The sequence below is a fragment of the Sander vitreus genome, chromosome 8 (assembly GCF_031162955.1).
Source record: "Sander vitreus isolate 19-12246 chromosome 8, sanVit1, whole genome shotgun sequence".
Lineage (NCBI taxonomy): Eukaryota > Metazoa > Chordata > Actinopteri > Perciformes > Percidae > Sander > Sander vitreus.
Genome location: NC_135862.1, coordinates 7,277,702 through 7,304,470, shown reverse-complemented (window position 1 = coordinate 7,304,470; position 26,769 = coordinate 7,277,702). Strand labels below are relative to the sequence as shown.

Genomic DNA, 26,769 nt, shown 5'->3' with positions numbered 1-26,769 from the left:
TCCCTTTATACCTCCTGCATCTCTCTAAAGGAGAAGCATCAGTAGGCCAGTATAATTTGTACTCTAAGTAGATGAGAATTCAAAGGGTAATTGAGAGTGAGGTGGGATTTACCTTCTCAACACTGCTGTACAGTTTTGATAAGGTAAGATAACTAGACAATGAAGTAGATCTGGCAGTTAATCACGAGTTGTTTATCATCAGTGATGTAACTAGGCACCACTGGGTCTTTCAGTATCAGATACCTTCGCCCAGGCGACCAAGTCAGGGTGAAATGGACCCTGACCTGTGTCACATGAGCACTGAAGTTAAGGCAAACTTTAATGAATTCAACTTCCTTTCCTGTGAATGTCAACACTTACTTCTCTTTTTAAGTGAGTAGGGAAAACTCTGACCATTAGCTCAGCCTAAAATTGAGATACAAATTACTATTAATCTCTAAATAGTATCCGACACAGGTCCTTTATGCACATTATTGTGCAATCCAGAGATTTTGCCTGCACAATGAACTGCACATACACCCTAAAAAGAAAAAAAAGGGTGTGGCCTGTAGAGTTCAATGCTTTTGAAAAAAGTGGCTGGTGCAAATACAAGCTTCCTCCAGCACTTCCTCTACTGCACTGAGCCACATTAATACAGATCACTTCCTGAAACTCCTTTTGAGTGCTGGAACTTGACGCATTTAATTGTTCAGACTGGCAGTGAAAGAGTAAACCAGCTGTGTGTCTGCATGCTAGAAGAAGCTGCTCTGACAAGACTTTGATCCAAAATTGTGCACAACCCTCCAAACAGTAAGTACAATGCTGTCAAGACGATTATTTGCTTTAGCTCTTCTAGCTATAGTCACATCTCATAATTTCTTATCACTCTCACATTCTTTAGAGCACTTGCCCTACTTTGTATGGTGTCATCGTGTTACTGAAATAGCTTCGTTGTACTTTGCTTTGGCAAATATTCTAAGTAAATAAGTGAATATGCACATTTCTAATTCATTTAGAACATTTCTAATAATTATTTGTTTTCCAGTTCAGAATAGGAATGCTAATTTAGAGCTTTTTTTCAGACCGATATCTAGGGCTGCACGATATTACCTAATTAACAACAATTAATTGTAGATTTTACCTTGATAATGATAAATGAACGATAATTAAAAAATGTTATGTGCTACGGAAAAGGCAAATAATAGAACAGCTAGAACAGTCTGGTAAGTTCAGAAAAGTACATCACTTTACTGTAATGCAGCTTTTAAAACCAGTAAAAGACAACACTTATGTCATATCACGATATTAGGAGATCCAAAATCTAAGACGAAATCTAGTCTCATATCACGATATCGATATAATATCGATATATTGCCCAGGCCTACATGCTGCGGGCCGCTGTAAAAACCCCCATTACAACTTCAAAATGAAATACCTTTCTAAGAAAGTTTTACATTTCTTGGGAAACTATACACTTTTGCTTATATGGTTATAATTATGTTTAACCAAACATCTTGCTACAGTAGCCTCACTGTTATGTTTGTGACAACTCTTTAACTTCAACTCTGTTTATAATTTACAACACAATTGTTAAAGGTCCTATGACATGCTGCTTTTTGGATGCTTTTATATAGGCCTTAGTGGTCCTCTAATACTGTATCTGAAGTCTCTTTTATATAGACCTTAGTGGTCCCCTAATACTGTATCTGAAGTCTCTTTTATATAGACCTTAGTGGTCCCCTAATACTGTATCTGAAGTCTCTTTTATATAGGCCTTAGTGGTCCCCTAATACTGTATCTGAAGTCTCTTTTATATAGACCTTAGTGGTCCCCTAATACTGTATCTGAAGTCTCTTTTATATAGACCTTAGTGGTCCCCTAATACTGTATCTGAAGTCTCTTTTATATAGACCTTAGTGGTCCCCTAATACTGTATCTGAAGTCTCTTTCCCAACATTCAGCCTTGGTGCAGAATTACAGCCACTAGAGCCAGTCCCACAATGAGCTTTACTTAGGAAATACATTTCTGTGTCTGTAGCTTTAAATGCTATTGAGGAGGAGAGAGGGGGGCAAGGTGGAGGGTGGGGGCCTTGATCAACTGCCACTTTGCTTGTTTGCAAGCCATGATGTCTCTCTCTCTCTCATGGGTGGGCCAAATTCTCTGGGCGGGCAAAGCAGAGAAAGGGGAGGTAACCTTATGACCTCATAAGGAGGAGATTCCAGATCGGCCCATCTGAGCTTTCATTTTCTCAAAGGCAGAGCAGGATACCCAGGGCTCGGTTTACACCTATCACCATTTCTAGCCACTGGGGGACCATAGGCAGGCTGGGGGAACGCATATTAATGTTAAAAAACCTCATAAAGTGACATTTTCAATCCATGGGACCTTTAAGGGAAATCTAAAAAGTGGTAGGGACATATCCCCACAGTTTCTACCATAACTTCCGCAGTGTACTACTGTTCCGCTAGCTACATGGAGATGCCAGAGGAGGAGGGGGCTAACACGGCTAAACAGCCCAAAGTGCTGGACAGCCTGAATCTGGACGGTAAAACTTAGACCCCACTAGCGCTAGCTTCACAGCGAAGCGCCTAGGTCCAGTCAAAACAATGCAGCTAGCTCAGCGCCACATGCGGCTGAAGTTGTGTAAAATATAGTGGCTATGGATGAGAGAAGAGTTGACTGCTGGGAGTCAAAGACATTTTGTCACTGGTGATTTTCCATTGGCGCTGACTAAAAAAATGTGGGGAGGCAAGGAATTATTCTATGCAGGAACAACCTGTTCATGTTTACATGTCATGTCTGACAGAAGTGACTCATTTCAAAGATATGACATGCAGATCTCCACTTAAGAGAGGAAAGCTGCTCAGACTACCTCAGCTGCTACTGTAGCAAGTACATTTTAGCTGTTCACATTGATGTAGTTAGTACAGTTACTGCATGTCACTGCAGAGCCTTCAGATAGCAAAACTGTAACAGTGTTGTGGCTCAATGTCGTAATGTTTGGCTGTGTGTACAATAGCCCTCTGAGAGAAAAAGAAAAAACAGGAAGTTCCAAAAACAACCAACTGCCACCCTGGGTTTCTCTTTCGTACTTATTTTACACAAGTGCTGGTCACCTCAAAATAGTACAGTTCAGACAACTTACAATCGCCACTGTTTAGTCATAATTTAAAGTTTAAAAAAAGTTAAATACAAAGCTTAAATTACATATGTAGGTCAACCCACTTGCGTGTTTGGTACCCACTTTCTGAATAACAGCCACGAAAAAACAACAGTCATGCCCTTATAGGACAAAGAACCAGTGTTCTGCTATACCTATAATGCTGTTCATTCAAGGCCAGCTCTTTAATTTATGTTAACAACTTTAACAATAGACATTTCTTGATATTCCAGTTTTTTGGGGTTATTGGGTAATTTCCTAAAGCAAAATCTGCAGCATTGCAGGAAAGGTTTAAAAAAAAAAAAAAAAAAGGTTTGCAAGAGAGATATGACAGTGGGACAGCCCTGATCCCTCGGCGTCTTAACGGGAATATGCTTCAAAAGTCTATAGGTGGACACTGCGAGTGGGTCAAACTTAAACGTTTTTTGAAAAGTCCAAATTAGTTTCTCAAGTCACAAAACAAGCGAAACCATCGTATTTAAAACAAAGATTCATTAGTTCAAAACTCACTTCATAAACTGTTATTGCGTTAGTCTTTTACAGTGTAGAACATAGTGAACATATTAACATTTTATAAAATGGACATAAGTACTATATTTTCACCTTGTGTCCTAAGATGAAATAAAATTCACCTTGAGTCTTAATTTCCTTTTTTATTATTACTGTTTTTACATTAAAAGGATTTGGCCAACACTAAGATAATTTTCTGTTCCCAGTGAAAACAAAACTGTTTTCTTGATTTAAATAGATTTTTCTTACATTTTTATTATCCAATTGTCTTCTGCTCCAAAATTCTTTAGACAAAGGCTATTATATAATTAAATTATTGTAGAAAGAAATCCCAGTTCCAATATGAATGCAAATGTTCAAACTCAATATAAGTAGATGGATAAATGATTTGGTCAAATAAACACTTTTTCTCTGAATGTGTGTAATAGATGCAGTACATTTCATGCAAAAAAAAAGTATTTCTGCTCCTGATTTTGACTTACTGAGAATCACGTGTGTTGTGAGGAGACCTGAACTGCACTTTAATCTCCTTTAACTCCACTGACCTCCCCCCCAGCAGGTCTATCATTACAAACACATGTTGCATGGGCAAGTGCTGTGTAAAGCCTCAGAATCGTGGCAGTTAAGTTAGTATTTTGGCAACTTAACACCACTGCAACACCAACATTTCTCACTTGCACTTTCCACATGCATGGAATAAATCTGTTATTCTTACAACACTTGGCTCATTCTGCTCCCGTTTTATCGTTAAATATTTTCTCAATCTGAATTCTCACTCTTCTCACGACTGCAGCACCAGCCAAACTTGACCTACATAGTGAGCACCTTTTTGAAGTTCGAACCTCGGAGAGACAATGTCTTGTTCCATTGGTGGTTTCTTTTAGTGCATTTCCTGAGAAGCTAAAATATGGAACTGCAGTTTTCTGTGAATATTCTTTGTTTAGTGTTTACTATTGCACAAGGTAATATAATCTGACAACCTTATAATTTTAGCAAAGATGATACAAATATTATTTTAATAGCATTCAACAACTAACAGCTAACGTCAATCTTGGCCATAGGCACACTATCAAAACCTAAATGGAGCAGCAGTTGTTTGATGCTAACAAAATAATTGTCTTGACTATGAGGTTCTAAGATTTTATCCAGTATCATGTTTTAGTTTTTCAGAAAATGGAAATGGAGGTTAACCCTGAAGTGGTGCAGGAATTTTGACTTTATAAACACAGTCTTGAAATGTCAAGTCAACATATGGCGTTTTTCCATTACATGGTACCTGCTTGACTTGCCTCGACACGCCTTTTTTTTCTTTCTGTTACATGGTACCTGCTCGACTCGCCTCGCCTTTTTGTTTTTCTGTTACATGGTACCTGCTCGACTCGCCTCGACTCGCCTTTTTGTTTTTCTGTTACATGGTACCTGCTCGACTCGCCTCGACTCACCTTTTTGTTTTTCTGTTACATGGTACCTGCTCGACTCGCCTTTTTGTTTTTCTGTTACATGGTACCTGCTCGACTCGCCTCGACACGCCTTTTTGTTTTTCTGTTACATGGTACCTGCTCGACTCGCCTTTTTTGTTTTTCCATTATGAAAAAAAGTACCTGGTGCTAGTTAACAGGTACTTTTTTTAGTATCACCTCCGTCAAGGCTCCAAGCGAGCTGAGGCGATACCAAAAGGTGACGTGAAAACCTGCAGACTACTGATTGGTCAGAGAGAATTGTCACTAATCGCTGTGTCATCATTGCTAGCGACAGACGGGGGTGTCCTGAACAAACCCGCCATTTTTGAATAGTTTAGCCAGCGGCTGCCTCCAGCTTCTTCTGAAACTAAATTTGTCTTCTGGCTGTGGCAACAGCCACATGCTGAGAATCAAAAACAACACACCCTCGACGTTCTGTGTGTGTGTCACGTTAGGTCAAGGTAGTTTCCTGCGGCGTCGCTATGATGACCAGCCACGCTTGCATCACGCATGAGGCGGTACTAAATCTGCAATGGAAAATGGAGGACGGGGGGCGACTTCTAGTTCACCCAGTTAGAGCATGTGCCCCATGTAGGCTGAATCCTTTGCAGCAGCCAGGGTTCAAGTCCGACCTGCGGCCCTTTGCTGCGTGTCATCCCCCATCTCTCCCACCTTTCCTGTCTGTCCACTGTCACTATCTAATAAAAGGGAAAAAGCCCCCAAAAAATAATCAAAGAAAATGGACGGGGCACCACGGCCGAGTCGAGTCGGGCCAAGCCGGTACTAGCAGTGGGTAAGCCCCAATACTGTACCCCTTTTCAGCCACTTATGTACTACGTTACTTTGAGCTGGTAGAGATTCAAATCTACAAAACCAGCCAGCATTAACCTCTAAGTTACTACTCCACCACTAAACTGTGGATTACTCCAATGTTAATTCAAGCTTGCTTTCTTTCAATACAGATCAAAATGAGGAGAAGGGATACACCCCTTTGCAAACAGCAGTCTACACCCTGCTTTGGGAAAGGTGAGTAAATACTACAGTGTAGAAAGTTTTAAAAAAAATATTCGGGTGCAACTTTTCCCCCCACTGTTTTTGGGGGCACCTTTAAGAAATAGTAATTAGTGCATAAAGTTTCTGTTTTTTAATGTGAAATGAGCCCAGATTAAAATACATACAGTAATCACCGCCCTGTGTCAATAATATAAAGAAATAAAAAGCAAACATATTGCTATTATCAGTGCATTTATATGTAACAGAGCTGTTTATGTGAGTGTGCTGGAGAGATGGAAAGTCAACACTGACTGTAGCTTTTTGGGGGAGGGGGGGTTCAAATCTACTCTCCCAGGGCTGTATTATCATCTTTGAGCCATAGCATTACATTCCCTCCTCATTGCCAATTCTCACAGATAGCCGCTCACATGTTAGCAGCCAGTTGTGACATATCAGCTTGGATTAGCAGACCATGTTGCCATGATGTTCTCAACACCCTAAAATAGCGATAGAGATGGACACTCAACTCACTGAGCAGCTGCATAATATATACACAGGCACTGGACCACAAAAACAGCCAAGCAAAGCCTGACTGAGGCAGTCGGAGTGAAACCTCAGAAGGGAAGCATCGTAGATCCGAGAAACATACAGACAAAAGACCTGAGGAGATACTTGATAGTCCAGGGGTTTACAGCAACACAGTGTTCTGAGACAAGACAACAAGTGGCATATGAAAAATAGTGGAACCAAAGCTAAGAGATAGGGAGTCTAAAAGAGACAGAAGCAGACACATGAAAGCTGAAATACTTGACTCAACAGGCAGAGGCTGAACAGCCAAACATGGCCAAAAACACAGCAGAAGGTAAGAGACAGATAGAGCATCCTCTACTGATAATTGAGCTGTCGTGACACTGAGATTAAATGTGATGTAATTACCGGTTATGAAGAGGTTAATTCATTGTCTACGATCTGAGATTTGATGGACGATTCACTTTCTGTAGACAAGTACACCAGCTTTTAGAAAAGTGGCAGCTGAAACAAAGGGGTAAATACACTATAAAAATGGAGTATTGTGAATTACTAAAGCATTTTATTGAGGTAAGCATTTTATATTTTAAAACCACAGATCAGCATATTACTTTACTACATTTACTACGCATGTTAAAAGACCCTCCCGACATATCCAGACTGCTTTTGTGGATCAGGTTTCTATAATAGGTGGATGAAGGTCAAGGAAGCAGCAGCTGTTCCAGTAGAGTGTACACATGCTGAAAGGCTCGTCAGGAATGCAGCTAGGAACAGGCAGAAGAAGTTGTGCCAATGTGAGGGCAACTGTTAATGGTGTCATCTGTGAAGGCGCCAAGATCGTTCAAGTTTTCAGACAGACTGAGTTGCATGTGAACCACTTAGGACGGTGAGTATGCAGCAGAGAAGTTTGCTATTTGATACGATGGTACAGCATATCTTGTCTTGCACTTATTGATTCGAATACCTCCACGGTGTGATTGATGCTGCAACTGGTCAAGTGACCTACTCTGGCTGCAACTTTAATATTAATAGCAACAGAGATGAAATGGTGATCAGAATAGCAAAACATCTCCACTACAGAGGGGATGTTGGATAGCAACAGCAGTTTTCACACCAGAGGGAAGCAGGCGTAGCTAAACAACATTGCTGTCCTGATGAAAATATGAATTCACAGGGTCTCAGGTTTAAAAATAGGACCCTAGTCCCTGCATTTGATATGTAAGAGAATCAGGTCAATATAAATAAACATTGCCTTTTCCCAACCAAACTGTCAAGAGAACCAAAATGCTGGTATGCTCATAACTGCCGCTCTAACAACAAAAGGTCAGACATTCCTTTTCCATTTACAAATTCTTTTCTGCAGATTCTTTGGGAATGTTTACTTAGTCTGCTGTTCCAAAGCTGATCTGGTTTAGAGTTTCTGCAAACACACAACCTTATAAATTGAGATGTAGAGAAAAATAATTTTGACTGACTCACTATGAATATGGCAAAATGTAGCAACAACGAAAAGCATGAAAACTTAATGAAACTTAATATAAACTGGCAATCAACTGTGAACCAAACTTGCGGCCCCAAATATAGCAGTCATCAATGCAGATACATTACAAACTCATAACCTTATATAGCACCTAAACTGCGTGACAATGACATGCTATTGTATTCAAAGCAACTAGATTGACTCAACAATCGATGCACTGTTTCACGTCAAACAAACTAAAACCAGTGATGCATAAGCAGACAAATAACACAGACTGTGGAAGCAAGACCTTGTCATGTTTTTACTTTTCTTTATCTGTAAAGTGTCCTGAGATAACTTCTGTTGTGGTTTGACCCTATAAATAAAATTGAATTATTTCCAAGCAAGGGTGACCCGTAGTCAGCAAGGGGTTGCGTGTCACACTGCCAGACTAAGACACCTGGGACAGTGATTAACTGTGTTTACTGTAACTTGCCTGACACGTTGGCAGAATATGTAGCCACTCAAGACGTGTTTACTGTTGAGTTATTGCAAAACGTGCCAAGATTATTCCTTAACCCTTGCCAACCCCAACCTCATATTCATATTCGTAGGTCTCATGTTTTTCTTGCTGGTATTTGTATTTACTGTCATCACTAGGTTAATGTTATTTCACCCTCAAGTGCCATATTTCATCACATTTATGAGATGAAATATAACATGTTAGCAAGTTGCTCGGATTCATGTTATGGGAACTGTAATCTCAGTTTCATGTACACAAACTGTAACATAAAACTACTTAAGTAACTACTGCATGAGTTATGATTCCTTACCAATTCCCTTGTAATCACAAATATTCCACAATATCCCAATGAAGCAAGCATGTCATTTCTGTAATTACATTTTTGCCCAGCAACAGGTGAAACAGAGTTTGTGGATTTTCTCTTTTCCATTAAATTGCCAAACTAACAAACTAGCTTAAAAACAAGCATACCGTAGCATCTGGTCCCGCACCACCAGGCTCAGGGACAGCTTCATCCAGCAGGCCTTAAGGCTTTTGAACTCTTAAGCTCATCACACTGTCACTTTACCTTTATATACTTTTACTTTCTGTTTTACAAACAGTTTACACACACACACATACATATATATATATATATATATATATTTAATGAGCATTGTTGGAGGGAGCCTGAGACATTTTCATTGACAAAGACTACTTTTCTGGAATTGCTGACTTTAAACTGTCAAGCATGAACTATTTCATTTGGCATAACCCAGCATTCACCTTAGGCCTGAACAAGATGATGCTCTCTATACACTTTCTTCAGAGATAAATTTTTTAGCCCAACCTTTTTTGCCAAGGAAAAAAGCCTTCACTTAGTATTTTTCTCGACTCCCTCAGAAATGCCACGGCTTTTCAAAAAAATGTCAATGAGTGAGGTGGATGAGAAGGTACGCCTGCGAGCAGAGAAGGTCTACGCCTCTGCCCTGCAAGAGGAAGACACCAAGGATGCTCTGGCACTGTTCAACGTGCCGGAGGACTGTCCCATCGGTCTGCATGAGGACAGGGAGAGGTCGATGCAGAAGGAACTGGCTGCGCAGCAGTCTCAGGAGTCTGCTAAGAAGTAGGAAATGGAAATGTTTGATAAAATATGCATCTCATTCTGCACATCCTTTGAATCCTAAATTTTCCAAGCAACAACAGAAAATATTCCCAATGTTTTGTCATGGACCTTAGGCAGATGTGAGCTTTTAGTTAGAGAGTAATCTTGTCCTCCTGTGTGTTATTAGGAAGAAGATGTTCATGTTGAAGCGTTCGCAATCAGTATCTTTGCAGATACCTGTTGGTGGTGACTGGGCCCGGTCTGTGGTTTCCCCAATGCTCTCCGAAACCACACCAGAACCTTTTCCCCAAGAGGACTTTCCAGACTTCCAGAGAGTAACCATCAGTGGAGATTACTGTGCAGGGGTAAACAGGATTAACCCTCCAGCCCGTTGACGCAAACCTACACATTGAACATGTAACTGTAGCTACACACATCTCACTACACTCAGAAAATGGGTACCATCAATAAAAAAGTGTCTGTACGCAAAGAACATTTAGACATGCAGCAAGCAGACAAGAGAGACCAAGACTAGTGCAGTGCCCCTTTGTGCCTGCTTTCTTAAGGACCAATCATCCAAACAACCTCGCACTTGACACTGCACTTCCTTGGGTCCTGAGCAAAACACCTGCCATGACATGGACTACATCAAACTGCAGGCAAAAGTGGCCCAAATCTTTAGCTGTGTATCATAGTTGTAATGAATTATCATATGTCTTAAAAGGAAATTAAAGGACATTTTTTGTCTTTAAAATTATTTCTTTGTGAATAAAAATACCAAACTTTAACTGAAATGTTTCCATGACCTTCACAGATCACAGTAGAGGATTATGAGCAGGCAGCCAAAAGTCTGCTTGGGGCACTGTTCATAAGAGAGAAATACAGCAGACTGGCCTACCATCACTTTCCCAGGACCACTGCCCGATTCCTCCGCAACGCCCAAAATGAGAAGTGGAGGGAGGAGGATGAGATTATGCCAGGTAGGGGTATTTATAGAACAAATTTTCCTCATTGGAAAAACGTAATTAAGTTAATACTCCTGCTTTTTGTCCAGTATTTTACTCTTGCACGCTTAATAGAGTTGCGACAGGGAAGAATCTATTTTGGGAGCCTGATTCCAGAAGTTAAGAGCCCCATTCATTTCCCCCATTGACAATGTTACGTGACTAACAGTAGGAGCACTTCTATGGCTTTCAATCATTCAACAGCCAAAATCTGTAAGATTAGTGGTAAAATGTTGGTTTGATTAGGGTAAAGATTGTGATGTCTTAAAATGGAATAACTAAACGTAGCAAGTTTATAAGCTCAAAAAAGAAAAAAAATTGTTTACAAAGATTATTATTTTAGAGTTGGGATTTGCAGACAAAGTGATACTAAACACTCTGGAAAGCCAACTGCATTTTGAACAGAGAATACAGAGGAACTGCTTTGTTCCTCAATTCTTACCTTGACTTGTAAAAAGTTAAGCAGCAGCAAGGGTAGTTTGTTTAGAATAAATAGATGACCGAATAGTTAGCGAATAGTTAGCATAAGCAACAGAGAAGAAACTTCAATAACTAAATGAACAAAGCCTACGGATACTTAACGTGGTATTTTACTGGCAGGAGATCTCAGGAACACCACCATAACCTTGTCTCAGTGGCAAAGATGTAAGATGTCAAAAAGGAGGAGTTTAAAGTGGCAAAACTGGTTTTACGTAATAATTTCACAAACCTGACTGGAACAGTAAATTCTACAATTCAGAGAACAGTGACTTTTTAGCATTAATGTCCCGTGTCACACGCTGTTATTTATACATAAAAAAATCTTTAAAAAAACTGCCCTTGTGCAATACATAATGACTGTGTGCAATACATTAAGACTAAGTGCAATAAATAACCACTTGGGCAAATTGTGCTACTGTCTGTAGAGAATGACTGGGCTACAGTAATATTGTAAATAGTCTTTCAACAATTTCATCATCGTGAAATATTTATTATGATACACATTTTTTAATCATGATAATGTAAATGTATGTATCGAGTATGCTAATGAGTATCTGATTATTTCTCTAATGATGCTGTTTTTGTCCATACAACAATCCTATTGTAAAGCATTCTCTATAGTTTAAATGACTATGATTATTCCTCATTTGCCATTTTGTTTATTTCCTCCCATTGTCTGTAGACATATGGCCTTTCCCTCATGAAGGGGAGGACCCATACTCCATGGAGTGTATTCCTGAGAACCTGAATTATGAGCTGCAGATGAAGGATGGCATAGTTCATGTTTACGACAATACCGAGGCCCTGAAACAACAGCAGCCTCACAGCCTCCCTTATCCCGACCTTGAGACCTTTGCTATAGACCTGAGCCACGTCCTTGCAATGATATGTGACGGCCCAACGTGAGTACACAAACATTTTAAATATTCTTAACATCAATAGGTCTACACAGATTGTAATTGATATTTCACAAAACAGTGTGAATAGTTTTCCCTTCCTGAACTGTGGGAGCAGTATGCCTGGAGCAGAGGATTAGTAAGCAGCGTGGTGCTAAAGATACATTTTTAATTTAAATCACTAATTTAACATTTTCCAACATGAAATGTTTTGCTGAAATTATGTTGCTTTACAGGAAAACCTACTGTCACAGACGGTTGAACTTCTTGGCTTCTAAATTCTATCTTCATGAAATGATGAATGAAATGGCAGAGCTAAAAGAGCTAAAATGTGTTCCACACAGAGACTTCTACAACGTCAGAAAGGTTGGTTACAATTAATAACTTACTAGAAACTCTGTACTAAAAGTGGTGTATTACAATTCATCTGGCCAACATTGCTTCAGACTGTGCTTTTACTCTGAAGGGCTGTTTTACCACTGCAGAATTTATTTCTAACTTTAGGGCCCTCAGTCTAAATAAACAAGTTGATAGATCCACTGTAACATGTCCAATAGTTATGCACATTGTCACTGTCTGCTCTATGTCAAACACAGGTGGACACACATATACACGCTGCTGCTTGCATGAACCAGAAGCATCTGCTGAAATTTATAAAGACCTCATACCAGACAGAGGCAGATCGTGTCGTCTTGGAGAAGGGCAGCCAAAAGCTCACACTCAAGGAAGTCTTCAACAAGCTTAACATGGACCCCTACGACCTCACCGTAGACTCTCTGGACGTGCACGCTGTAAGAACAAATTATACATAACTGTCAAAGATCTTAAAAACAAACAATTCCAGTAACATTTCTGCTATACAGTCATACATCAGGTAATCACATAATAACTCCATGTGCCTGCCAAGAATTAATGTCACTTTCAAATAACTACAGAAGATTGCACTAACCTGTGCTTACTGACACAAGGATGCAATTATGGGTGTTCATGCATTTCATATGGTGTTATGCAATCATTTTTATGTTCCATGCAAGGTCCTCATAATGTGTAACTGAAAATAATCAATATGGTCACTTTGTTGGAATGAGAATGTGATCATCGTACATAACATTAACCCTCTCTCACGAATTACTCTCCTAGGGAAGACAAACATTTCATCGTTTTGACAAGTTCAACTCCAAATACAACCCTGTTGGAGCCAGCGAACTGCGAGAGATTTACTTGAAATCAGACAACTACATAAAAGGAGAATACTTTGCACGTCTCATCAAGGTGTAGTATGAGTTTAAGTACTAACATCACTTAAAGGCCCTGCATAACAGTGTTTTCATTTATCTGGTCTTAGATTACTGTTCAGGTTGAAGTGGGATAAAGCTAAACTGTAATTATGAGAAGTCAACGACGAACAATAATGAGGGTCAGTGAGATATCAATGAAGTACAGCCTGGCATGGCATGGCTTACTGGGACAGAGCTATTGTGCTTACCTTTCAAAATGTCTGCAGTGAAAAAGGCCTATTGGACAAAATATGTAAAAATACCTCTATGGGTGAACCAAGTTGAAGTTTACCTTTAATTCAACTATTTAAAAAATAAATAGTATAGCTGAGATTAAATATTTTTATAGGATGAGAGCACACAAAGAAACAACAAAATATCATGAAAATAAAATCAAAGGGCCATGGGTGCATAATACATTTTGTGGTTAATTTAAGGTAGAATTTCTCTTTCTCCTCCAAACATATGTGTATGCTAGTGTAAATGTGGTTCAACCTCAGTGTATTTTGTAGAGATATACCAAGGAATTAAACCATCTGTCATAATTGCTTTAGGATAGGTTGTAGTTATCTTGCACCCACTGGTGGCGAACTACTGAAATGTTACTGGAGTACATGACGTTTCTTTCATGTCTATAATGTTTCTTTGGAGCATAAAGTACACTTGCTCTGTTGGTATTTAGAAATAACCCTGATGGGACAGAATTAACTTGTTATCTGTCCATTGTGCCATTACCAATTGTCACTTCTGCTTTATCAAGAAACATCTCCAAAGTCCTGTGGTTTGGTGTCTGTTTTAGGAAGTGGCCAGAGAGCTGGAGGAGAGCAAGTACCAGCATGCTGAGCCCCGTCTGTCGATTTACGGCCGCTCTGCCAGCGAGTGGGAGAGCCTAGCAACCTGGTTCATCCAGCATAAGGTCCACTCACCAAACATGAGATGGATGATCCAAGTACCCAGGATCTAGTAAGTCCTCAGTGAAAACTAAGAGATAGCAGGCACATTCCTTACGATAAAACAAACATGGTTCTATAAACACAAAAGGGTCTGGGTCCACTTACATTTGATGGTATGCCATATATAAAGGTTACTAATAAAACCAATGTTTCATCTTCCCGATTGTTACATTGTTTCCTCTTTTAAATGAGTGATGAAGCTCAGATAGTTTCTTAAGTACTAACGTTTTTGAATTAAAACAAATATCTGTGTTCAATTTTGCATTTTTCCAAGTCATAGATTAAGAAACCCTGAGTAGATAAATTCTAATGTCACTGTTGCCAAAATGTTGGCTCTAAACTTGTAAACTCACAATCAACTAAGGAATAATCACATTACTCAATAGGCTGTTCTGAATAAGCAAACAAATGCTAAAATGTTTGTATGGAAAGATAAGTTGATTGGATTCCTTTTGTCTCGCAGTGACATTTTTAAGTCAAAGAAATTGATACCACACTACGCCAAGATGCTGGAGAATGTTTTCCTCCCCCTCTTTGAGGCTACAGTCAATCCGCAAAAGCACAAAGTACTACATGTATTCTTGAAATACGTAAGTACTTTCTTGAAGGGTGAACTCTGTGACAAACATAATATTTTGAAAGTGAAATAGCAGCCATATCTGTTAGTTTTGCCCTGATGATTCAGGGATATTTCGTGACACTTCTTTGGAAACAGCCTGAGCGCACAAAAGTTAAACTACATCTTTTTTGCACTGATGAACAAACATGCATGGTTGTGTAATATCTGTTCCTCAAATGTGTTGACATTATCTTTGTAGGTGACAGGATTTGACAGTGTGGATGACGAGTCCAAACACAGTGACCACATGTTCTCTTACAAAAGCCCAAAGCCTGAGGAATGGACCACAGACGACAACCCTCCCTACACCTACTACCTGTTCTACATGTATGCCAACATCATGGTGCTCAACAACCTTCGCAAGTAAGACATACATGTTTGCGTATGCATCAATCTTGCAAAAGATTTCCAGAGTGGTTTTATGACATCAAATGCTAATCCATATAACACATCAGAGTTGTGTTACTTGTCAGGGTACAAGAAAGTCTTCCTGGTAATATACATGATATTTATGGGCCAGAATTTAGCCATCTTATGCCTTTTCCAGTCACACATGGGCGGGGGAATAGGTGGTGTCGTGACCTGGACAGGCTGCAAGTTAAGGCCCAGACACACAGAGTCAACGGCCAAACGTAAGCAGTTGGGCTGATCAGTCTCTCCAAATTGGTCAAAAAAGTGCCTCGGAACCAGAGCTGTATAGTAACGAAGTAGAACTACTTCACTACTCTACTTAAGTACTAAAAGGCTGTATCTGTACTCTACTGGAGTATTATTTTTTTTCTCCTACTTCCACTTTTACTTGAGTACATTTTTTCGATGAGTTTAATACTTTTACTCCGATCGATTTTTTATGTGCTGCATTGTTACTCGTTACTGTTGTGAATTCCTCACGCTACGGAGATAATTTATGTAAGAAATCCCAGAGATCGCGTCGTGTTTCTTTTCATTACGGTTGCCCGTTCAGAAGTCAGAGACGATGTAAGTTTGTACTCTTTCTAGTTAGCTATTGTTGCAGCAGATTAAGCTATTCCTGAGTTGTTTGAGTCTGCAGTGAGTCCTGAATGTTAACTGTTTGACCCTGTGATGTGAAGCTAGCTTATCTGTACTTTGCTAGCTTGCTAACTTTCCTGTTCATTACATGTTACTAGCTAGTGTGTAATACATTTTTGGGGGCTTTAATCGTTACTGTGCTGGAGAGGATGTTTATTTTACTTGCACAGTGTGATAATTGTACATTTTATTTCAGTATTTGTTAATATTTGTTATTTTTAATATAATTAATATTTGTTAATTCCTTTGGCTACAGCCTTGGCTAAACATTTGACATAATATAAACAATATGATATTCAAACTTTTGACTGCTTTCTTGAATAATTAAATAACACTACAAATACTTGTACTTTTACTTTCAGTACTTGAGTAGTACATTTTAAAATAAACTACTTGCAATACTTAAGTACAAAACATCTTTAATACTTTAGTACTTCTACTTAAGTGTTGTGCTTAAAGAGCACTTCTACTTCTACTCAAGTCACTTTTTTGATAGAGCACTTTTACTCAAGTATGGGTCTCTAATACTTTATACACGTCTGCCCGGAACACACCAAAGTGACGAGACGTAATACGTCTCCATAACAGCAGGTGGCGACAATTTGTATTGTCGCCCAAAAATGAAAACCGGCAGCTGATTGGACGAACGCGTCACGTGGGTCTGGTTTCTCCGGAAATTCAAAGACAGACTGTCATGGCGGCTTGTTCAGAATACGATCTCATATTGTACTAAAATAGTTTAGTAGTAAACATTTCAGTAGTAAACATTTTAAGCGTGAAATAGGCCATGCAGTTGCTGAATCTGTCTTCATTTCAGATCAACAAAGGTCAGTTTTAAAGAGACTGTCAGACTTTGAGAGACTCTAGTCACTATTATTCCGCTCCCCATTTCCGGGTTAGCACTCTACCAATCAGATGGGTCATTTGAGTCCTCGGACGGACGCCGGCACAGAACACACCGAACAGACTCGAGTCACTGACCTCACCAGACTGTCCAACGGCCGATTATCGGCTCTGTGTGTCCGGGCCATCAGGCAAAATTCAAACTAGATCAGGCGCTGCGGCGAAAACAGCAGTCGTCAGATTAATTTGATTGTGGGTAGTCCTTTTAGGCTGCGGCGGTGGGGGCCACAGCGGGTTCTAAAAAAAACGCAGCAGCCTGCGGCAAAAAGTTAAAGTAGGTTCACCTTTGGAGAAACCAATGTCATGCTGCGGTGGCCAATCACGTAACCAGCGATACGACCAGACACAACACAACGGACTGGAGTGTAATGTTATGTTTCACGTGTAGTCACCTAATTTGGTATGTGCAACAGTTTAAAACCATTTTGATGGACCCCCGCATCCTGGTTAATTATTAAAAGTAAATTTGTTTTTTAATCTGTTGATGCAGCCCGAAAGTAACTCATAGGACTAGAAGCATGGCTAAATGCTAGCACCATGGGGATCACAATGGAAACACAAACAGGCAACACACCAACGCACAACCCTGCGGCTAATCGCCCCGTCTGATAATATGTGAATTCCACCTTTAGTGGAGGCCTGACATAGGTGAAAACTCAGTTTCCAGCCTGATTTGCATGTTTTGCATCCGTAATAAAGCAAGAATGTAAACACCAGTATTGTTAAAAACTGCTATGTATTCAGTCCCTCCAGCATTTCGCAATGTTGCGATCACGCCAATTCAACCAATCACTGCGAATTTGGTGCGACTCGCAATTTTGACCAATCACCGCAACTTTTCCGCACATTTGACCAATAACCTGAAGTTTCCCGCGACTTCAACCAATTACAGCAGTCCCACGTGCACTCTGAGAGCCAATGACCAATGGGGAGTGAGAACGGGTTGATCATTTCCTTGTTTGTGATATGAAGACGAGACGTGTGTGTGTGACTCATTTACCAACAAAACGTACAGCCAAAGAATGTGCAAAACATTTCAGACCGTCCGATACATTTTAACATCAATGTAGACTTTAACGATTTAAAAGTCGCTGAAGTTGCTGCCGTTTCCATCCTGGCTGTCGGCGGGTGGGGCTACTGCTCCGTACCCCCCGCGACTGACGCTTGCACACACACAAACACAGAACACACACACGGTGGATGCTGGAGAAAAAGGAGATGAGACGACACGATGGCCTAAATTGAGGACAGCTGCGCTCGTTATTGTAAGTGCAATGATAAGTTAAAGTCAGTATTATCAAACCGTATGAATGTGTCCCAGCCCAGGTTAGGAAATGAACTAACAATGTAAAAATCAGCAAGCCACTGACACATATGTTTAAATTTGATTGATTCAATAAATTATTTTTTTTTGTCTTAAATCCACCAGCCGTTTTCATATTATACCAACAATTTACAGCATCCTGAGCCTATTTGGTAAGGTTACTAGGAAAACTCAGCTGAGAGTAGTCTTATTCTCCCCAAAACAAGTTTCCTTTTTATTTTAAAAGAACTATACAAAAAAAAATCGCAACTTTTTTGCAACTTTCACTGTCTCCCGCAACTTCATTGCAACAAACGTACAAAAGACATCGCAACTTTTATCGCAATTTTTTACACAAGCTCCCGCGAAATTAGGCATTTTGGGCCGCAACAATCTCAAAAAAAGGCCGCGAAATCCTGGAGGGACTGTGTATTGTTGAAAGGTTTTTGGCTCAGGTGACAAAAGTACACACTGCCAGTATCATTTGTCCCTCCTCAGGGAGCGAGGCCTGAACACCTTCCAGTTTCGTCCCCATTGTGGCGAGGCCGGCTCCATCACCCACCTGGTTTCCGCCTTCCTTACGGCTGACAACATCTCCCATGGACTCAACCTCAAAAAGGTGCAGTCCTGAATTCATACAAGGGTTTAAAACTCAAGGTCTCTTGAATGCTGGCAGCTCAACATGCTGAAAATGTTGTAATAAATGTGCCTACTATAATAGTAAGTATAATAATTAGTGGAGTGCTATCTTAAGGGTTTGCTTGTTCAGAAGCAAGCATTGCTTCGGCAACTCACAAAGAATGCAGTCGCTGACTGAAAATAGGACAAGGGACCTCATCTTGAAATGCTGTTGATGTTTTTATGAGAAAGGCAATGTTCACTCAATTCTGATCTTGGAAATAGTCACTTTGATTTATGAACACGCTTAAATGTGATCTGCATTTCTGTAGGTGGCACTCTTTTCTTTGTTCAGACATGGTGGCCAACACTGTTCATACTTGCAACACAGTACTGCTGTTTATTATGGAAAATGATTATCCATTGAAAATTAGCATATTATTCCTTTAACGTCAGATAGTGAATTTTTCTCCAGTAACCCAATTAGATGATACATATCATTACTCATTACTTTGTTGTCTACACCCCATCCTCCTCCCCAGAGTCCAGTGTTGCAGTACCTGTACTACCTGGCCCAGGTCCCAATTGCCATGTCCCCGCTGAGCAACAACAGCCTGTTCCTGCAGTACTCCAAAAACCCTCTACGAGAGTTCCTACAGAAGGGCCTGTGTGTGTCGCTGTCCACCGACGACCCCATGCAGTTCCACTACACAAAGGTCAGAACCACTGAAACGACAATAGATCAGAACTATTTTCCTCACCGCCAGGATCACTTTAATCACCAATTACAGCGGATAAAAAGATGTCTTGGTGACACTAGTCCGGAGAATTCTGGGCAACTAAACAAGTAGTCAGTAGGGGTGGGAATTACCAGAGGCCCCACGATATATTATCACAATACTTATGTCACGATACAATATTATTGCGATTTTATACATATTGTGATATTCTGCGATATATTGCAATTTGTTACCTTTTTTCCTCAACTTCAAATTGTGTCCCTAAAGGAAAACTTTATCAACATCTGTTTAATCTGTGCACCATCTAGTGGACTGAAAAAGCAATTGATTTCATTATTCTAGTACCAAAAAGTTAAATTCTCATCTGCAATTTCTATAATAAAAGATCCATGCATAGGCGCCGATACTGTGGGTGCTCGAGCCCCGAGCACCCACGGAGAATACCGAGCACCCACTGAGCACCCACGTGTGCCAGACTGCCAGTAGGCTACATACATTTTAAAAATAAACATTGCAGTTAGTGCTAAGTGGAGCGTCTGTCATAAGGTGCTTTCCAACCGGATAGTACTTGTACTTTTTAGAGGAAAAGTACACTTCTAAGCAGTTCTAAGAACTACTCTCCCCCAAAATCTTTTTTGGCAGGACATGCTTGTGGAGTTTAACTCCGAAAAGACAGTTAACCACAGGTTCCCGTTAATCTTATGATGGACATGTGTTGTGATATTTAAACAAACAAACCGTCAACGGCGAAATAAAAGCCTCTTATTTACGAGAGCAGTCTGAGAGACCTCCAGCTTACAGCGAGGTGTCTGAGCATGACTGGCCGAGCGACGAGCTAGAAGCCGGGGCAGGCGCTTGCTGGCTGTCGCCTCACTTGATGGAGCTTCTGAACTCCGAAAACTTTGAAGCAAATTGTCAACTTGGCCTCAAGTTTCGCAAGACTGCCTATATTCGAAATCTAAACAGTTAATTTCTCGCCTAAAACGTTGTCAGAAGTGAATTTAATGATGAATAAGATGGTGAAAATTGTCAAAAATGTCCCGTTGTTGGTTGTTGCTCTGCCTGCAAGTTCCGAGTTGGCAGTGGGCGTGACTTATAAGTTTGACCAATCAAGTACACCTAGGAAAAGGGAAAAGGGAAAAGACCCTGCACTGAAGTCGGAGCTAAAAAAGTACGCTACAGCGGCCAGAGGAACTTAAAAATCCCCACATTTTTCCTGTCGGAACACGACAAAAAAAGTGTTCTAGGAACGTTTAGTTCTAAGAACTGCAAAAATCCCTCTGGTTGGAAAGCCCCTATAGTGTGATTGGTTATGTCGCTGTCAGTCCCCTGCTCCATATCCTATCCACCAATCACAGCGTCTCTCGGATAAAAACGCCTCTTTAGTGACCCCGCTCCATCCCCCCACTATACAGTGTGTGTATGAGTGTTCAATAGCATAGTGGCGGTTCGCCACGGTAAAATTTCCAGTGCCACGGTATCAGAAAGAGGGCAGACGCACAACAGGGTTTCCGCTATGTACGCCGCACCACCGCTCCTTCAGCTGTTTATAAAAAGTCATAAACTCGTAGCGCCGTCTGCTCTACTGAACTCAAGCAAACTGTCATCCGCTCTCTCTCCCCCTAGGGTGAGCAGAGCAACTGGAACAGTGACAGGACGTCATCACTCGCTAAGTTATGGCAACCAAATAAACAACAGGGCGAGTACTACTTCACTCAATAAATGATAAACAGCGACGAATGTCGCGACATGAAATCCGCACTCACGCCCGTGAAATATGACAGCTACAGTTTATTGGAAAATAGCACGAGTTGATGAATTTACTGTTTATCAGACCCCAGATGAGACAAGAAGCTAACGTTAGCCACGCTGCTGTGACGGCCCCTCTGCCTCTGACTTGCCGCTCCAGGAGTCTGTGTGTATTCCTCCGACACGCTGTAGTAACGCTACTGATTTAAAACCGTTTTCCAGGTTAGTGGGGGTGCATACCACTCAAAACCAATATATATAATATAAATGTAGCTAGTAATGTTCTCTCAGTGTTTTGTTGTTAAACTGTGTGTGATGTTAAATCCCCCTACGGTACCGTCTATTTTCTGGATGGTTTCAAGGTAACGGTCGGTAGCTTGCATTAGCAGATAATAGGACCATAAACAGGTAATAGGACCTCACTTAATAAAACATGATTTAATACATAGTACGTATTGCTGCAACAATGATTATTTAATTAATCTGCCAATTATTCTTTTGATTTAGCAATTTATCGTTTAGTGTCGATGAAATGTCAAAAAAAGTGAACAAAAAGCAATCACAATTTCCCAGAACCCAAGGAGGCGTCTTCAAATGTTGTTTTGTCTGACCAAATATTCAAAACCCAATACAGACCACGACACAGAGAAGCAGCAAATCATCCCATTTGAGCAGCTGAAACCTTTGTTTTCACTTTTTTGGCTTAAATAAATGACTAGGAATAGGGGTGTGTCGAGACACTCAGCTCAGGAGACAAGGCGATATACGGCATTGGGTTCATGAAAAGGAGAAAGGATTTTAACACTATTTCAAAGAAAACGTCTAGTCTTTTATTCAATCCAAGTCACTGTCTCGTGGGACGAGATGTCGTCCCACCTCTAGAAATAAATAATCAATTATCAAAATAAGTGCCGGTTATTTTTCTGTCTGTCGATCGACTAATTATTTCAGCTCTAATAGTAGGGCATACACAAACAAATTACTCTCATACAAATCAGCCATACATATCCACTTTTAAAGTGAAACAAATTTTACACCAGATCCTCAAATATACTTTATCTGTAAATGTTCTTGGTGACAATTTATCACAAATGTTCCTTCTAACCCTTTCAGGAGGCCTTGATGGAGGAGTATGCCATTGCAGCCCAGCTGTGGAAGCTGAGCACCTGTGATTTGTGTGAGATAGCCAGAAACAGTGTGTTGCAGAGCGGACTCTCACATGAGGTAAAGTCTAACTTTTTTAGCTCTAACTTTTTTTTTTGGGGGGGGCATTTCTGCCTTTATTGGATAGGAAAGCTGAGATATGAAAGGGAAGAGAAGAGGGGGGAAGACATGCAGGAAAACCCAAGGGGGTAAGCTTCTCCTGACAACGCGTAGATCCTATGGTGCCATTTTGATGCTAACAAGCCATCACCTCCCGTTAGCATCCCATTGACTGCCATTCATTTTGACGTCACTTTGACAGCGAATAACTTTACATCTGAAGCGTTTAAAGACTTAATTTGTCCATTGTTTATTTCTAAAGAAACACAACAATGTATAATAGGCTCCATTACCTTGTATCTCACGTTATGGCTCCGTAGCAGACGTTTTTGTAAAAACAGGCTAACAATTGTGTCATAATCAAGCGACTTACTGGCGCATAGTACAGGAGAAGCTCGCAGGGAGTTTCGACTTACATTAGCTGTTTAAGTTTAATTACTAATGTTAACTAGCATTTTAGTTAGCAGTAATTAGCCTGTGTCCATGTTATCTCCTTACATATACCTACGCTCTCCGTCTCTGCAAGATTCAGAATGATTGAGATTTCTCTTGGCACAGCTACCAGATGCTCACGTCACATCTACGTCGTCTTTCTCAGTTGGAGGCTGTGCAGTAACGCTCAGCCATCACCTGAAAAGTGCTTCTAATATCCTTCACTGGTCTCTGTTCAGAACAACAGGATCTGTTGGTCCAGTTTATATACTGTCTATGGGAAAACCGTCACAGGTCGGACTCGAACCCTGGACCTTCTGCGTCGAGGAATAAACCTCTACATATGTGCGCCCGCTCTACCAACTGAGCTAACTGGCCCCAAACTGGACTAACTTTAGACTGGAGAAATTGTTAAACTTCTTTTCTACATTTCTCCTATTTCACAGTTTAAACATAAACTCCTCAGTGCTCTCCGGTGGACAAACTACGTAATGATGACACTGTTTCTAAATAGCCTCAAATAGATTTCTGCCATTACTACAGTTTTTTCTCTTGTCAATACAAATATATCTGTGATAAGCTAATATTGGCCCATCCAAATTTAGTGCTTGGCAGTCTCACAATCGTTCCCTGAATGATCCAATTACTGTAAGTACACAGAGTACATTATATTAGCCCCACCTGCATTATAATGAGAAGCACCAACGTTATCCAACGGTCCATCAAATCTTTAAAAAGCTATGTCACTATAATAAATCTAACTGTTAATAGTATATAATATGATAACGGTCTAAAATGAAATCTTGTCCCTGAGCTTATGGAATAGAATAGAATACACTTCATTGTCCCCGAGGGAAAATTTGTCTTGGGAATAGTGCTACAATATGTTGCTTTACACAAACATGTAACAACGAAACCATTCTAAAATCGACATTAAAACAACATAAGGTCAACAAATCTTAGGACCAAGGGCGTAAATCCCAGGGGGGTCAGGACCCCCCCCATCTAAGGGTTGTCCCCCCCCCCCTAGAAATATCATTAAAACAATGCTGTGTATTGTAAATAACATAATAATACATACTTAAAATATCTGTGTAAGCAGAAAAACAATACAAACCCCCAAAAACGCTTCTTAAGTTTAGAAACATTTTTAGTTCCCCCTCTCTTGCCTCACAGTGGTTTGGTCCACTGCATTCTGTCGGATCTGCGCTAGACTCCCAGTCACATCGGGTAGTGACAGGAATGTAGTAAGTAGGCGGTTCAAGGCCGTTTTATTCACATTAAACATCGGATGAAGTTGTTCTTTTCTCAAATAGAAATGATGCTGAGTAATTAATGAATTAGTCATGACAAAAAAGTTTGCTATGTTAGTGTAATATAATGTAACCTATGAACCTAACTCATATTTAGACATCTGACGTTAAAGATTTGTGTTGTTAAAAATGACAGAGAAAAGAAAAACAGACATAAGATCCTTTTTCAGTAGACCTACGCCAAATAAGTACAATAAGTCCTCATATCAAGACAATTTGGAAACATCTTTATAAGAATGGGTGCTTATGGAAATAATAACGTCACTATGTCACAGGCAAAGGAGACAGAAAGACCTGAGGAACAGGGAGACCAGGGACAGACAGGTGTAGAGTCTCAGGGAGACCAGAGACAGACAGGTGTAGAGTCTCAGGGAGACCAGAGACAGACAGGTGTAGAGTCTCAGGGAGACCAGAGACAGACAGGTGTAGAGTCTCAGGTAAGTGTGTTGAGCTCAGTTCATATTTTTGGAGGTGTGTGGCTGTCAGGGTTAGCAGATGATCTTTACCAGTGGCTCACTAATTTACATTATGATCAGCTAATTTAACAAGTGTACAAAAGCATTGTATTTCTTTTATATGGGGACACTTTTTCAAAATAAGTCATTATGTTTTAAGGTATTTTTGTGGCTTGATTGTAAACAACTTAAAAATAAATACATGATTTTAAAGAAGAATAATTCGTTCAATTTAGTCAGCTTTTTTATTGAATCAAGAGAAACGCTGAAAAGAAGGATAATGGTACAGTCTCCATGCTACACTAATGATGGTATAAAGGCTTTCCTCTGTGAACACATGTCCTCTACGAGTATAATTGTGGCTGTATTATTTGTGTCCTCTTCAAAAATTGCTCTTCAGAAATGTTATGTTTATTGTCCCCCCCTTCTGTTAGATCAGATTTACGCCCATGCTTAGGACATGAAGGAAGGACACATACTGTATGACTGTATAGACAATGCTACTGAAAACATTTTCACATGTGTGCAATATCTGCTCTATATTTTTTTTACATTTACACCCTACAGGAAAAGAAACACTTCATTGGTGCCAACTACCTACAGGATGGACCGGAGGGCAACGACATTCGGCGGACAAACGTGGCACAAATCCGCATGGCCTACCGCCATGAGACACTGTGCAATGAGCTCAGTTTTCTAGTGGATGCAGTGAAGGCAGATGTTGGCAATAACCCACCTGAGTGATTTACCAAGCCAGCACAAACTGTGCCGGAGTATGTCCTCAGGGATAAAGACGCATAGGTTAGACGGCACATACAGTACATTTTTCTTATTTTACATATTCTTGTAAAACGTTTTGACTCAGATTTAAAAAAGGGGGTTCTTACGATTTTATGTGCCTTGTTTTATTGGGATAGAGATTTATTTTCTCATGAAGGGTGTGAAGTGCAACTTGTGGATTTGGATTTATGAATGAGCACTAGCCACAAAACCTGATTTGGAATTGACACATTCATTCAGAAGCAGAATATAAAATTATTTTTACTGAAAAAGAGTTCTTATAACCGGGCACTGCTTGGTGAAAGTTTTCTGTCACTTGCATTTATGCATATTACAAAGGCCTTTATCTGGACTATAGGTCTGAAATGACTGTAGAAAAAAGAAAAATATTAATTTAAGGCTACCATCAGATTTGCCTTTTCACACTGAATTCAGTCAATTGCATGATTTTGTCAGAAGTGAATGAGAGGCCAGGCAAATATTCAAAGACGGGAGAGCTTTGTGGTGAAATCAGTATCACAAACCTGTTTTACTTACAAATATGAAAAGACTACCTGATAGTTATTTTCTTTTGTTTGTCATTGCTAATTTTACAGGCTGCAAAACAGTCCATAATGTTGCTGCATGGCTCTTTTTTTAACTTGTGTATCTCCATTCAATCATTTCATTGTTTAATTACATCACTGTTGGTATTCTATCAAAACTAAAAAAGATAACCGACCAATATTTAATTACATGTTGAGGGGGAATTTTCACATTCAGGTGAGAGCAGGAGAAACTGAAATAACTTACTGTATATTAAAGAAGTATTTTACCGCTGGAGAGAGGGTATAAAACTGGGCTGTCTTTGCAGTAGAATGGCATTTTAAAAGATTGGTGCTGCATGACCAGAGAAAACAGAGAAAATGAGCTGTGATATTCCCTTTCGCTCGTACAAACCTACAACTACCAGAATGCACTTGCCTGTGAGTAGGGAGGAGATCTGGGCACTGGTCAAATGGAGGGAAGTTTAACATTCATTTACACATACTACTAACATTATTATGATACAAAGTTGGTAGAATATCTATCCCTTTAAGTGTGTAACGTTACTTTGGTTCTATAAGAACAAACAGTTGTTAACATTAAATTAATTATGAATTTATACCTAATGTCCATGTAGCACACGTGTTGACAAACATTTGCAGAAAGTAGCTTCAGATTTATTTTGGATGGGCAACCTGACACCAATTCAATA

The 26,769-nt window shown here is 40.0% G+C and overlaps 1 protein-coding gene across 2 annotated transcripts; it reads left to right on the top strand.

The window, feature by feature from the left end:
• Positions 1-609: 609 nt before the first annotated feature.
• On the top strand, positions 610-26,354 carry ampd3b (adenosine monophosphate deaminase 3b). Of its 2 annotated transcripts, XM_078256544.1 has the most exons (17): positions 610-789; positions 6,073-6,136; positions 7,309-7,517; positions 9,496-9,718; positions 9,885-10,062; positions 10,512-10,677; positions 11,864-12,083; positions 12,314-12,443; positions 12,674-12,868; positions 13,218-13,349; positions 14,154-14,317; positions 14,771-14,897; positions 15,126-15,289; positions 18,681-18,801; positions 19,343-19,516; positions 22,403-22,513; positions 25,320-26,354. In XM_078256544.1, exons 4-17 carry the CDS (start codon positions 9,498-9,500, stop codon positions 25,494-25,496), a joined length of 2,280 nt encoding a protein of 759 aa, XP_078112670.1. In that variant the 5' UTR covers positions 610-789; positions 6,073-6,136; positions 7,309-7,517; positions 9,496-9,497; the 3' UTR covers positions 25,497-26,354. The 2 variants fall into 2 exon arrangements, with proteins under 2 accessions (XP_078112670.1, XP_078112669.1); XM_078256543.1 differs by lacking the exon at positions 7,309-7,517.
• The last annotated feature ends 415 nt before the right edge of the window (positions 26,355-26,769 follow it).

What these genes read in the sequence shown, in the direction of transcription:
- ampd3b (XM_078256543.1), top strand. Translation starts at nt 6,079, where the DNA reads ATGAGGAGAAGGGATACACCCCTTTGCAAACAGCAGTCTACACCCTGC. An exon ending in ACTCTCTGGACGTGCACGCT is followed by an intron (nt 12,869 to 13,217) that starts GTAAGAACAAAT and finishes TTACTCTCCTAG; the next exon opens with GGAAGACAAACATTTCATCG. An exon ending in GTGCTCAACAACCTTCGCAA is followed by an intron (nt 15,290 to 18,680) that starts GTAAGACATACA and finishes GTCCCTCCTCAG; the next exon opens with GGAGCGAGGCCTGAACACCT.